The sequence below is a fragment of the Mytilus galloprovincialis genome, chromosome 3 (genome assembly GCF_965363235.1).
Source record: "Mytilus galloprovincialis chromosome 3, xbMytGall1.hap1.1, whole genome shotgun sequence".
NCBI classification, from domain to species: Eukaryota; Metazoa; Mollusca; class Bivalvia; order Mytilida; family Mytilidae; genus Mytilus; species Mytilus galloprovincialis.
In genome coordinates this window covers 52,869,370-52,884,508 of record NC_134840.1, presented here as the reverse complement: position 1 = coordinate 52,884,508, position 15,139 = coordinate 52,869,370, and the positions used below count along the sequence as shown (strand labels likewise).

General features: G+C 30.6%; 1 protein-coding gene across 1 annotated transcript in view; it reads right to left on the bottom strand.

Moving 5' to 3' along the window:
• Positions 1–2,191: 2,191 nt before the first annotated feature.
• LOC143066733 (kinetochore-associated protein 1-like) overlaps positions 2,192–15,139 on the bottom strand; it is a 68,769-nt gene continuing 55,821 nt past the window's right edge. The window contains exons 50-62 of the mRNA XM_076239544.1: positions 12,985–13,106; positions 12,396–12,481; positions 11,722–11,791; positions 10,614–10,732; positions 9,954–10,089; positions 7,811–7,906; positions 7,385–7,496; positions 6,313–6,376; positions 5,930–6,047; positions 5,167–5,253; positions 4,282–4,427; positions 3,698–3,812; positions 2,192–2,970 (exon numbers count right to left, since the gene is read on the bottom strand). Of these exons, the coding sequence (XP_076095659.1) occupies positions 2,923–2,970; positions 3,698–3,812; positions 4,282–4,427; positions 5,167–5,253; positions 5,930–6,047; positions 6,313–6,376; positions 7,385–7,496; positions 7,811–7,906; positions 9,954–10,089; positions 10,614–10,732; positions 11,722–11,791; positions 12,396–12,481; positions 12,985–13,106 (1,319 nt within the window). The 3' untranslated portion in view covers positions 2,192–2,922. The remainder of the gene's footprint in view (positions 2,971–3,697; positions 3,813–4,281; positions 4,428–5,166; positions 5,254–5,929; positions 6,048–6,312; positions 6,377–7,384; positions 7,497–7,810; positions 7,907–9,953; positions 10,090–10,613; positions 10,733–11,721; positions 11,792–12,395; positions 12,482–12,984; positions 13,107–15,139) is intronic.

The window sequence follows — 15,139 nt, the reverse complement described above, 5'->3', positions numbered from 1 at the left end:
AATGGTCAAGTTGTTTCCTCCGTCAATCTCATTCTTAAAATTACAGTTTCATGTCTAAGAAAAAGTGTCTGTATGACTATTCATTCGATGTTTTCCATGGTTCTTCTTCATGCTTTCTGTATGGATAACAATCGTATCAGTGTTGATGCTTTCTGTTATTCACTACTTGTGTATCAGCTCATGAAATTGCTTATCACATTGTTTTCATAATATTATTTATAAGTGATGTTCTTTGTGAAGCTAGTGTCCTCATTTGTGCACTTAAACGTACGTTTTGCAGATTGCACTTTATTTAAAAGCTCATGATATTGCTGATCATGTTTCCATAAATGGAAGTCTTCAATGTTTTAGATTTCCAGAGAAGCATTATTTGTGTCTTTACTTAGTTATAAACACTTCTTCATTTTAAAGTCACAAACCAGTGTTCTATATTCTGGTACACAAAGGTTTCCCCCAAAATGAAATATTTTCTCTAGATTTGCAATTGCTTTAGCTTTTGTGCAAATTGTGGTAAAGTCAATTTCCCATAAATTTAGTTGCAATGGCTTATTTGCAAATACCTTTAACACGTGTTATAGAAATTATCCAATCTAGATGTTCTACAATCTGTCTTTGTATTTGTCTCCTATTCACTGTCCTGAAACTTCAGCAATAACAATTGTGTGGTCAGCAAAAAAGAGGGTTTCATTCAATGTCTAGTATGGATTATACATTCTGTATATTCTTCTCTGCTCTTTTGTGTAGAAAATAGAGTATTCTGTGATTTGGATATTTTATTATAATTAAAAAAAAACTTAATTGTAATTGGATACTCATTTGTTCCAATTCATTTTGGGTTATGAATTGTTTCAAATATACCTCCTTGTTCTTTTGTATCTGTATTGAGGCATTGAAATCCAAACAAAGCAATATGATTCTCTTCATTAGATTATCTCTTTTAACTGAGTTACTTTTTATCACAATTTTCCTTTTCAGAGGGCGAGTACACATTTGTGAGACACTGTTTCTGTGGTTTTTTTTGCAGATGGTTGGAGCATTGGGCTCATCCAAGCTCTAAACAAGAATTCTCCTTATTCTTAATTTTAAGTTTGATTGAGAGCTTGTTTTTTATACTTTGTATAACATTATTCCTTTCCAATTGTTCACTTCGTGTGTAACTAGCAGTTACGAGTTTGTATGACTGTATCTTTGGTATCTTTCGTCTCTCTTTTTTAACAGTTTAATTTTTTCGAAAAAACTTAGGATTTTCTACCTGTAGAAATCAATAACCGTAGCTGTATTTGGCAAAACTTCCAGTATTTTGGGGTCCACAATGTGCTTCAACTTCGTACTTTATATGGCATTTTTTCCGTTTTGATGCAAGTATTACTATGACTGACTTATTGTAGTGAATCGCATGCCTGTCGTTTCCGACTATAAGCCTTGTATCTTTAATGAGTTTCATTCTCTTTATATTCGCCTGATGCATATTATTTTATCCTTGAATAATTACCAATTCGAGTATGTCTCTTCAAAAAAGGAAAAAGGTCATGTAATTCTAGCCCCTCATTGTTATTTGTAGTTGATCAAATAGTATTGAAATTGGGCATGTCATAAAGTTCTATACTGCAGTTGGCTTACTGTTGTCATTGTATTGCACCCAGTTGGGGATATCCCTGATTAAGTAAAATAGGCTGAGTATTAAATTTCAGTCATCTTTCGTGTACAATTGTTTTGATATTAGTTTTATAAATAACTAATTTATTTTTCCCTTTTTGAACCATGATTAAGATTGTGGGCTAGAGAGGTCTCAGTTGATTATTACTTTCTACTTAATGTTTCATTAGTTTTTTTTTCCATTTTGAGACTTGTAACTGGTTCTGATCACTTGTATTTCTATTCCTATGTATACATTTTCCTTCAAAACTATGTATCATTTGAGAAGTGAATGTTTTCCCTCTCAATCATTTTCCAGTTCAATTGTTCTAAATTATTATTTGTAAGGACAACAAAAAATGTCACTAAATCCCAATACCAAGTGAGGAGTAAGACAATTGTTTTCCTACTTTTAGTTGGTTTATAACCTTTGATTTTGTCAGTTAGTATGAACTTCCCCTATATAAGTTTGCCTGGAGTATGGTAATTTTGCTATATATTTTTGGTTGTTGATGTCTTCTTTTTTTTCAACTCTTACTAAAATATAATACAAAGAAACAAAATATGTTTAATATATCAACATCAGCACTTTTCAACAAAACATTTGTATCACATGAACTTTAAATGACTTTTCCAATCACGCATTAAATAATCCCTTTCAAATTCATTGTTTTATAATACATACATACATAAATTGGTGAAAAATTAAACAACATTTTCAAAACTACTCCCTTTCTTTGAAGATATAAGTCATATATTAATCAAATTTACCACATTTTTGTAATCAATTAGTAGAAGCTTTTTTTTCATAGAATTTCTATACAATTCCCAAGATATATATTTTTATCTAGCATATATAACAGAGCTGTATGGTAAATCTTGCTAGCATTTGCATGGTGTAAAAATTGTACATTGAAATTATTTTCAAATGTATAAAAATGTATTCAAAATAATCAATAAGTTAATAAATAAATACAAATGTTGACATGTGCACACTAGGATCCCTTTGCATTATAATAGTTATACTCTGTGTTGCAGATGGGAAATAATATAATACCATCCACAAATAACTTATTTTCTAATAAAAGAAGGGCGAAAGATACCATAAAGGGACAGTCAATGTGCCACCATCTGATTCTTCCTAACACAAAGCTGTACTTGTGTTATAGTTTACACAATGCAATTAACATACTGCTTTCCATAAAATAATTCAAATGGAGTTTTTCTTTCTAAAAGAACAGAGATGTCAATTTCAAGAGTTTAAGTACTTGGTGACTGTCCAAATCACTACAACAAGTAAACCAATTCACCCATACCTTCTAACTCCATGTATGCCTACAAATAGAAAGAAGATAACTAACATAAGGATGTTTATTAAGGGATAAGGTAAATATCTTAACATTTTGGAATATTGGGTCATCAATGCTCTACAACTTTGTACTTGTTTTGGCTTTTCAAACCTTTTTTTGATCTGAGCGTCACTGATGAGTCTTATGTAGACGAAACACACATCTGGCGTATAGAATTATAAGCCTGGTACCTTTAATAACTATTAATAGAATCACTTTTCATACATTTGTCTGTTTGATTAAATATTAAGCTTTTGAACTTTATAGAATTATTGCTTCGGACTTTAAATATGAATTATCACAAATGTTCTTACAAAACATACTCACTTTTACTTTAACTTTTTGTGTCGTACATCTTTGTACAAAATGTTTGTTCTGATAAGTTAAGCAATGATAAGACCTATATACTACATTTATGAGTTGTTGGCCATTTCAACCTTAAATCAAAATTAACTATCCCAAAAAGCATACATAAATTTGATAAATGCAATTGCAAAAATTTTCAGCTCTACTGAATTATGAATGCAAAATTTTATTATCTCAAACCCAACACTGATGCATTTTTCACATAATAAAAACATCACAAATAATTTCTGAATTTACAGTAATAGTCATTTGATGATGACTTTGTTGTATTAACTTTCTATTAAATAATCAAGAATGAAATTTGATATGCTCTGACTTACAGAAATACAAAATAAAGGATCCCTTACCTTTAGAAGCGAGAATTCTGAACCGTCATCTGCAGATGTTATCTTTAACAACCTGTTTAAGTAATCTGTATTCTCTGATATAAACAGTTGTAGGACTTTATCTGCATCTCTTTTTCTAGATTAGAAAATTAAGAAAATTGCATATTTCAAGTTATGGTGGTAGACAGTGTGCATTGTTTATCAGGGGTTGCTCATACATTGTATTTTGAATGTAAATTCAAACATACAGTTCCCTTAAAAAATGGGTATTGTCAGAGATTAAAGACCATTTTACTCTTCCCTTAATGAGATTTTTAGACAGCTTATAAAATTTGACACGGTATTTTACAAAACTGTTTATTTCCCCCTTTTTGCTTTTAATCAATTTAATTTGAATTGTTCTAGCACTACATGTTTATAGTAGCTTTATGCTGATCAATCATGATTCAAATGGTAATTATAGAACCCATTATTATCAACATTATTTTATGCTTTAATTCATTCCCAATATAAATGATCTTGTTTGGACCATGACCTTTTAAATAACTTTTCATCTTTACATTTAATAATTTAAATAGAAAGTTAAGTAATATTCTTGTTGTTACCTGTCTTTCTCTACTGCAAATTTAATAAGACCAGCAATGTTTTTGTGCTTCACAGCATAAATAGTCAACTCTGGTAAGAATTTGGTCTCAACAATTAGGGCAAACTCTTCATTGTTAATAATATAGTCATATACATGATCCTTCACCTGGAAACAAAACATTGAAAAAAACAACATGAAAATGTGAATTTAAAACTAGCCACATAACAACCTAGCAATACAAGTATACTTCAATGACAGTAGGGAATATCATCTTCCACATGGATTCAAAATTTATAGATAACTTGACTCTTAGGTTAACATTTGTAAATCTTGCAACATTTTCCAGTGGTGGTAAAAAGTGGGAAAATGATTTTTGGGGTAGTTATGGTTCAGAGTATAGTCTCTATAGTATATATTTTTTGTAGTTTTATCTTTTATCTGTATATACTAGAGTATTTTCTCACAAAACAAGTACTTTTATTTGAGAATGTTAATTTAGATTTCCATATACACCTCCAAACAGGCTGTTAACAAGTTTGTACAGTGATTAATAAAATTGAGAATGGAAAAGGGGAATATGTGAAAGAGACAACAACCCGACCAAAGAGCTGATAATAGCTGAAGGCCATCAATGGGTCTTCAATGCAGCCAGAAAATCCCACACCCTGAGGTGATCCTAAGCTGGCCCCTAAATAAAATTGTGTACTAGTTCAGCGAAAATGGACATCACACTAAACCCCAAAACATATATATGAACTAAAATAAAAAAAACATACAAGACTAACAAAGACCAGAGGCTCCTGACTTGGGACACACACAAAAATGCAGCAGCCTTAAACATGTTTTGTGAGATTTCAACCCTTCTGACTATTATTACCTCTAGCCAATGTAGAATAAGACTGACCTGTTGTGCAGAGAAACTGTCCATACTGTATGATAAATATTTCTCTGCATTGTCCAAAAGTCTATTGTTTTCTCTGGCAACTACACTCTACAATCACAAAAAAAACCCAGATTGGTCAAACTTTGAATTGAAAATAATAGAAAATTATCATATGAAAGACAATAAAATATTAAATGTCAAAATTAATTTCATTTAGTCTTAATAAAGAGATAAGATACAAGGCAATCCTTTTTCTTTTAAATTCTTTCTGATTATACTTCAGATAATTATGTTTCTTCTTCCATGAACTTTGACTTTCAAAGAATATCAATTATGAATTTAACATTGCAATGAAAATAAGATTCCCTGTCATTAAAAAAAAAAGATTTAGAAAAAAGCTGTATACTGATTCAAAATTGTTGTGTAATCTAAATACATACGGTGAATTAACCAAAGTCACTCAACCAAAAAAAAAATGGTCAAAAGCATTGTACTTGGAGTAAAGGACTATTGATAGTGGTTCAAAATCTACTCAAATGTCAAGTATACTGACAATTAATAACCTAAATCCAAAAACAAACTTCAAGGGTAATATTGAAGAACAAAATTGTATCATAGGTAACTAACTCATCTCTAAGCCAAAATAGTAAAATCTAGGAATATTAAAATGGGACAGAATTTATTCACATTTTCCAGCTAAAAATTTCTAAATACAAATAATAGTCAATTACAAATAATATTTGGATTAATAGTTACACTTGTACAATTGTACTTAAATATTTACCTGTATAGATTCTTCTTCCCCAGAGAACAACAGACAACTTAAAGCACAAACTTCCATTTCTAGTCGCAAGAAATGTTGTACAAAAACAGACATATCTAGGCAATGTAGTATAGGACATCTACAAATAGAGATACATTACTTTTTAGTACTGGTTATAATGCAGATTGAAAAGCTGTCATTTTCCTTTTTGGTTAATGTCCTACTTTTAGGAATATTTTTCAAATCAAGTGAAAAGAACTTTGTGCATCAAGTATTTTCTCTTCTTTTGTTTTTAACTGTTGATTGATTCAAGGATTCAAAAGGATGACATTAGCTGCTCTATGAATAAATATATGGATACTGCAGAGTATTCTTCCTAACTTATAAGTTAGATCTATACATACCGTTTTAGTAAATTGAAACTGTGAACACAGGTCTCTAGCTGCTCTGAACTTAAAGGTGCAACCACTGAAACAGAGGTATTTATAATTAAGGTAATCAACAATATGATATTAATTTTTCCTTCTTAAGTGATCCTCTCATCATGTCAATTTTTATCTCCTATTTGTTTTTAGAGACAGGTTGAAGTACATAGCCCACATTATTCTTCATTCATGTATTTAAACTTTGATCATTATGATGTATAAAAAAGAAGATGTGGTATGATTGCCAATGAGACAACTATCAACAAAAGACCAAAATGACACAGACATTAACAACAATAGGTCACCGTACAGCCTTCAACAATGAGCAAAGCCCATACCGCATAGTCAGCTATAAAAGGCCCCGATAAGACAATGTAAAACAATTCAAACGAGAAAACTAACGACCTTATTTATGTAAAAAAAATGAACGAAAAACAAATATGTAACACATACACAAACGACAACCACTGAATTACAGGCTCCTGACTTGGGACAGGCACATACATAAATAATGTGGCGGGGTTAAACATGTTAGCGGGATCCCAACCCTCCCCCTAACCTGGGACAGTGGTATAACAGTACAACATAAGAACGAACTATAAAAATCAGTTGAAAAAGGCCCCACTCATCAGATGAACAAATATACAAGTGGACGTGGCCCGGTACTTATACATCCCGACACAAAAAGACACAATGAACAGATCTGAGAGTACTAGCAGTTATCTGACAGCTAGTTCAAAGCCACTAACAACTAATAAAAAAATCATGCAACTAAGACTAAACATTATGATGGTCTATATACCACGACATTTCAAGTTTGATTTTGACTGTGGAGTAAACTTCTGTCCTTTAGATGAGGCTGACATATCTTTTATACTTTTTTTTTATTATAGATTATATAGAAGTTATGACAAACAAAAAAACTCAAAAGAAAACAAGGACCAAAAATAATTTAAGGAAGCAAGAAATGTTAAAATCGATTTTGTACTTTCATCATGTTGGATAAACTTAAATATATTCTATGAAAATAATGTATTAAACCTGACTTTACCTTTGGTAAGTGGTGAAGCCAGAACAGTTTGCCAAGCTTTAGGATAAATTGCTATTTGCCATACATCAGGGACACTGTTCAGTCTCATCAATATGTATTCCAGGTTCTCCATCTGGAGGTAAAAACAAATAGATGTATAGCATCATATAAAAATAGTCAAAGCGCATAACTAAATTGTGTTACTGTCAATCAAATAATGATAAATTACCATCAATTTACAGTTATGTCTCTATCAATAACTTGATACCAAATTCTTATAGTGATATAGACATAGATAACTTTTTAATTATATCAGTCTTGATCTTGTCAATATTAAACAGCAAAAACAAAATAATCCAGCTTTTCTATGTCTAAGTATACACTCAGTATATATACTCAAGGTGTTATGTCTGTATAAGCACTTTTAAAGAATAAAAATAAACTTACTAGTTCAAAAGATAATAGTTGTTGCAGAACTCCATTCCACAATTGTTTCTCATGAACCTTAAAATCTAGACACATACCAGCTGCTAACAATGCGGCCTGCAATATCATTTCAAATATAATATAGATCACAGATTTCAATAGCTATGATAAGATCTTAAAAAATACACATGTAATATCATGTTTTTTTTTTCTCAAACATACTGACACTATAAATTAGATCAATCTATCAATTCAGGATTGGAAATATATTTTAGCATTGAAGATAATAGGAATCTTAAATTGAAATTGAAAAGAGCTACCAGTAAATGATATTTCAGACACAATCACCTGCCTTGTTCTTGTTAAAAATCATATGGTAAATAAAAGAAATTTTGGGATTTGTTAAATGTGAATGTCATAAAAAATGAACCTAAACACAATTTTTCTAAAACACATTAAGGCATGAAAAAATAGTAAACATGACTCCAGTTAGGCTGATCAATTTTATTCTATACAAAGTAACTGCAGAATATCTTTAGATTCCTCATGTATTTCTACTAAATTAATTTGAAAAACAGACCTTTACTATGACAAGACTGATGTACCTTTCTACAGAACTCGCAAGGCTTATGGTGACTTGAGTAACACCGGTATCACTCAGATTACAATTCTACCTTGACAGGTAAGTTTGTATTTAGCCTATAAAATACTTATTTAGCTTTGAGAATTGAAAGGTCAGTTTATCCCATTCATACAATAGAAGTTTTCCTATAAGGGTCAGAATGGGGTTTACAGAATAGAGAACACACGTAATAGGAACAAAAAATAGAGAATAGAGAAAATGAACAACAAAATAAGGAATAGAGAATAATTTAATGCGATGCAAAAGTATAAAGAATAACTGTGCAAAATAAAAAGGTAACTTAGGTAACTGTAATGCAATACTGATAAAATAATGATCAATGTACAGAATTAATAAATAAACTTGTAACAGAAAGACTAAATAGGAAAATCATTTTCATGAGAATTTTACAGAATGAGAGTTATTTTTAAGGCTATTAAAAGAAAAATGCCCTAAAATTTTAAAGAATACAGATATTAAAAAAACCCATGCAGGTCCTCATGTCATTTACATTGTCAAAATATAGGACACATCTAGTCAAACTGGTTTTAAACTAGACATCTAGTCAAACTGGTTTGGTATAACTGACTGTTTCTTGCCCTAGATGTCTATTTCACAGTGACCTTATGTGTTTGTGCTAAGAGTACATTGTACTGTCATATTTAATGATTTTCTGTTGGGACATGACCTACATTGTTAACATGCAAAACATTGGCTTGAGATTTCAACTGATATTAGTATAATAAATTAATATTTGGAATGTTATATCCTGGTTGATGATGTTTTTTAGGGACCAAGATGTTTTCTTTATTCTTGTTCACATTATGATTATTTTAACCTTCAATGCACATTTAAAGATAGAAAAAAATTCAGCTCTCATTTAAAATATTTTGCAACTAAATAATAATTTGTCAGATTTGGTGTAAACAAAAAACCAGACAATGTAATAGATAACCTGCAAGCATAGTCTATTTCTATAAAGTCAAGCAGATAGTTTTTTTCTATATCTGAAAAAAAAAATACCATGTAAAGAAATATGCAATTAAAAAGCTGAAATAGCCCCAAAAATTCAACATTAACAGATTTTTAACAATTAAAGCAAGATGCACAAAATTTTAAGTATTGGTCAGAATATAGGGTTCTTTTGTACTTTAACAATATCACAATAACAATAAAGTGACCTTAATTTTGGACAAGGTAAATGGCATGAAGCCAAATTTATCAACTTCTAATGAATGAATGGGATAAACTGACCTTTCAATTCTCAAGGCTAAATAAGTATTTTATAGGCTAAATACAAACTTACCTGTCAAGGTAGAATTGTAATCTGAGTGATACCGGTGTTACTCAAGTCACCATAATATACACAGTCCAACCACTTTTAAAACAATTATACATTTAACGGCATTAGTCAAATCACATCAAAAAATGTTTCAACAAAATATTAGGCTCTCTTATATAAAAAAAAATTAATCTGTAAATGTATGCATTCATTTTTTGTTATTCCAGCCAGCCTTTATCTATTACGGATTGAATGCTTACAGATTTTTGATGGTAATGGTTCCTCCAAATGCCCTTTATAAGTCCCTCTTTATTAGATTCCTGGAATGTTTCTACAGAATGAAGAATATGTAGTTTTTCTAGTTCCACTAAGTAGGTTAAAGTCTTCATCAATTCTCTACAAAATAAACATCATATCTTTCAATGTTTTGGGATCATAACAAAAATCATTACTAAATAGTACATCTGCAGAAATTCCATGGTGAAATTATATTTTCTTCTATTTTTTAACTGATTTATACTTTTCCAAAATATATATACTTTTAATATTTTAAACAGCAGCAGCCATGTTGAAATATGTTTTTGACCATGTAATTTTTTACTGAGTGTGCAACACACCCTCTAGCAAATGAGACTATTCGTGCGAAATTAAACAATTGAACTTTCAAGACAGACCAAAAAGCAGATTACTAAATATCTCAGTCTATTCATCACCCTGCGCCATAACTAAACTATTAGAACTAAAATCGATGTGGATAAAAAATGAAAGCAGGCAAAGCATTGAAAATAATCAATCATATCTCTATTAACATTGCATTTGATATGATTGGGGCATATTCATTTGAAAAAACAGGATCAATATACATGTGTTATTTACCACACAACAACTACACTGTGATACACTCCCTACTGAATACTTACCTAAGGTCATCAAATGATCTGGCAACCAAATCTTTGAGAAGCTTTTCTTCTCCAAGTTCCAAAAGACAATGTAGAGCTCTTAATTTACACATATTGGTTCTCTCCTGGGTCTGGTCAGACTGAAAAATAAGAATCACCCCAAAACACCTTACAAAAGTGTTAACATGAAATATATTACAAATCCTGCTTTTTCAAAAATAGAAAAATATATTTTTTCCTAAACTGGAGTCAGTGAACATTAATTTAATGATACAAAAAAGAATCAAAGAAGTGTTTTTCCATGAGGAATGTCCATCTTAATAAAAAGTTAATCAAAACCAAAAGTAATTTGTGATCTTATTTACAAGACATGAAACACAATTATTAATTAATAGTAACTTCTAAAAATAAATTTACAGCTAATCATCTCAAGACAATCATCATTTCTTAATACATAATTTTCAAGCAGTGTAAGGGAGGTAATCAAACATATATATAACAGTATTCTTTAAATGTAATTGGATTACCTTCCTTACACTGCTTTTAAATTGTCTAAATTTTCCTTTAACCAGAAAAAAAAACCTTGTTTTCTCCCCAATCTTTTGCCTCTAATTGCTAAATGTGAACCATAACCCCCCATAACCATCCCTTTATAGTATGGAAACTTGTGGTATAATTTCAGAGAGATTTATACACTTAAACACAAGTTATTGACTGGAAACTACAAAAATGCTTATTTGGGCCCTTTTTTTGCCCCTTATTCCTAAACCTTTGGGTCTATAACCCCTAAAATCAATCTCAACCTTCCTTTTGTAGTTATAAACATTGTGTTAAAATTTTATTGATTTCTATTTACTTATACTAAAGTACAACGCTGACGCCAACGACGATGCTGCCGCCGCCAACGTGATACCAATATACGACCAATTTTTTTAAAATTTTTGCAGTTGTATAAAAAAACTAGAGTAGTTTATTTTCTATTTATACCTTATACTTATACATGTGAAGTCCAACCATCAGTTCAGAAATCCATGACCCCCACTTATATTTCCCAGCTAAATTGGAAATAAAATATCAAAGAACAGTCCACCCTTTATTCTGTTTCAAAGTTAATGCTTTGGATACTTACTGTGAAAACAAACTCAATGAGGTAGACAAGGTTTTGCTCTCTGTCACCTCTTCTTAGTAAGTACATAACCCTGAAAAATTAGAAAGGTGTCTTATTAGTTACTGCATAGATTAATTTGGTATGTTTCAAATGATCAAAACACACAAATTTCATCAACTAATCCTAATTGTTATTTTTTTTCTAAAATTTTCATTTTGTTTGCATTTCAACCCCATTTGAATCTTAATTTTGGTTTTCATTCATCATGTATAATCCTCCATATTGAAACGCTCTGTGTTGGGGTCTATAACTCTTTATACAGATATGCTAATACATATCTTGAAGTTTTAATCACCTAATCACTAGTACACCAAAGAAAATTGAAAATAAATAACTCACATTTTCACACTTTCAAATGTGTCAGAACAAGTGCTAACTATAATCAATATCAATGTCAGAACAAGTTCTAACTATTATCAATATCAGTATATCTATAACAAAATACTGCATGTCAGATACTGTAAGGGAATCTACCCATTTGCCAATGTTCTTTAGTTTCAATGACCAGCCAAAACATTATGTCCCCATAAAGGGACTCTGCATACATATTTTGGTCAATAAGGGGTTGTTATATACTGTAGCATGCAACACATGGGGAAATCACATAGTAATGTAATAAATAAGATGGTGTTTACCTTTTCAAATTCTGATCATCTTCATCATCATCACCACTCACTGTTTCATTACCAAGTTTTAGGTTGTCAAAATTAAATGTGGCAGTCTGGAAAAGATTATTTTTTAAATGTGAACAAGTCTTACATTTAGAAGTTTAATTAAAAATGAAATTGCAAGTGTAAAGCATATATGCATGTCTGTTAGCAGAATTTAGCTGAATCTGCAGAGGTTAAACAATTTGACAGCCCTTTCTGATATTGTTGTTTACTTCACACTTTTAAGTCTCAGATCTGTGATTCCCCTGATTACCTAAAATTTTGGAAAAAGTATACTAGAATTATTCATCAAATTTTAATTTAAAGTTTAAGAAAGACAACTATTTTCCCCAAACTTAATTATCTTAATTCTTGTGCTTTAAAATAAAGAAAGGATACATATTCATAGGACAACTCATATTATGAGAAAATGCAATCTTTTTTTAAACATAGCTATATTTCTATTATCTAATTATTCACATTTTTCAAGTTTTGTTGCTGTTGGTTGCAGATTATTATTCTTTATCCTACAGTCTTTCACCCCAAACACTCTAAATAATAATATGAAACCTACTGTATCAGCATCTTGCTGTTTCGAGGAGGCAGATGGCAGCCATTTCTGTAACAACTCTACCATCATAGATTGAAGATTAATGTCATTTAAATTGGCAACTTCTTCTACAACTGCGTGGATATCTGGAAAAGAAGTTACATATCGAGTTAAAGGGAAATCACACTATTTATACTACTAATAATAATTTATTGAAATTTTGCATGTAGAAAGTACATACTTATTTCAATATTTTAGACGGAAAAAAAAATTGGGGTCACCGATGTTGTTTTCATGATATGAGGTCATCAAAAAGTAAAGAATCTAGTTATGTCGAAATATAGAAATAGTGCTTTAAGTTGCTATTTTTAGACAAAATTATTGAAAAACGATGTTTAACTGGTATAAATGAAACAGTCAATTGTAACTTTTACCTTATACATATTTATTTTTCTCAGTTTCCTTATTTTTTAAGGCCTTTGAACGTTTCCCGCCATTTTTAATTTCTATTTATTATAAATTATTCTTGAAATAAAAAAATCTACTAATGTTTTTCCCTTCAAACTTCTACATAAGTTGCAGCTTCAGGGGAGATTTTAAATGCATAAATAAAAAAGGGGGGTCACCGATGTTTTGAATCCGCTAAAACGGAAATAATCTTATTATCGAATTTTGGCGGGAACTATAACTAACGTTATAGAACGACGTTGCTAGCATAGGAGCATTTCTTGCAATGCTTGGAACTATTGGGTTGAATTAAACCCTTTCACTACAAATTATAATAAAAAAAATTCAAGGTATTTTGATTATTCATTGATATTTTTATCAAACTATCGAAATTTTTTAACATTACATACAGTAGCAGTTTATTATAAAGTAATTGTCAAAGTTTAAAAAGCCACAAACTCGGCACTTTAAAAACAGCCCTTTTCCATTTTCGGAAGAAATTTAAAATTGGTTAACATTTCCGTAATTACACAACGCTCCATAATCGAACCAAATTAAGTTCGACTTACAGTTTTTCGAATTCTATTTTGATTTCGAACATTTATTCCAGTAAGAGTTCTTGTTAAAGCTCGAGTTACACTTAGAAACTCCCGAGTTATACTGTAAGATAGATTAAAAATTCTGGTAAGAGTTTAAATTTTGAGATTCGATGAAATTAAGAGTAAGGTTGCATTTTCTATTTTCTGTTGGTGCAACTCTTTTTCTTTGAATGTTTATTCTTTTATCACATTTATCTTTCATTACGGTATATGTACTTTTTTTTTTTATCAAAACTGGTTAATAATAGTTAATTTAAAAATAACTGATTGAATCTGTGTGCCAATTTAAGCACTCACTATGATATCATATTGGCCTTTAAAAAAAGAACCAACGAATCAATCAGCTACCTTTGTATTAACAAGAGTGTACACACTGAAATGTCTCGCCTTCTTTACTAATCATTGATATTATGTTGATAGTCCTAAGTATAAAGCGTTATTACAAATGTCACATAAACTTAACATTAAACAAGATAGTTAAACAAAGACCAATGAACCATGAAAATGAGGTCAAGGTCAGATGAACCATGCCAGGCAGACATGTACAGCTAACAATGCTTCCATACAACAAATATAGTTGACCTATTACTTATAGTTTAAGAAAAATAGACCAAAACACAAAAACTTAACACTGTCCAATGAACCGTGCAATTGAGGTCATGGTCAAATAAAACCTGCAGGACTGACATATAGATCATAATATCTTTCCATACACCAAATATAGTTGACCTTTGGCATATAATATTGGATAAAAAGATCAAAACTTAAAAACTTAACTTTGATCACTGAACCATGAAAATGAGGTCAAGGTCAGATGACATCTGCCCGCTAGACATGTACACCTTACAATCATTCCATACAACAAATATAGTAGACCTATTGCATAAAGTATGAGAAAAATAGACCAAAACACAAAAACTTAACTATAACCACTGAACCATGAAAATGAGGTCAAGGTCAGATGACACCTGCCAGTTGGACATGTACACCTTCCAGTCCTTCCATACACCAAATATACTAGCCCTATTGCTTATAGTATATGAGATATGGACTTGACCACCAAAACTTAACCTTGATCACTGATCCATAAAATGAGGTCGCGGTCAAGTGAAAACTGTCTGACAGGCATGAGG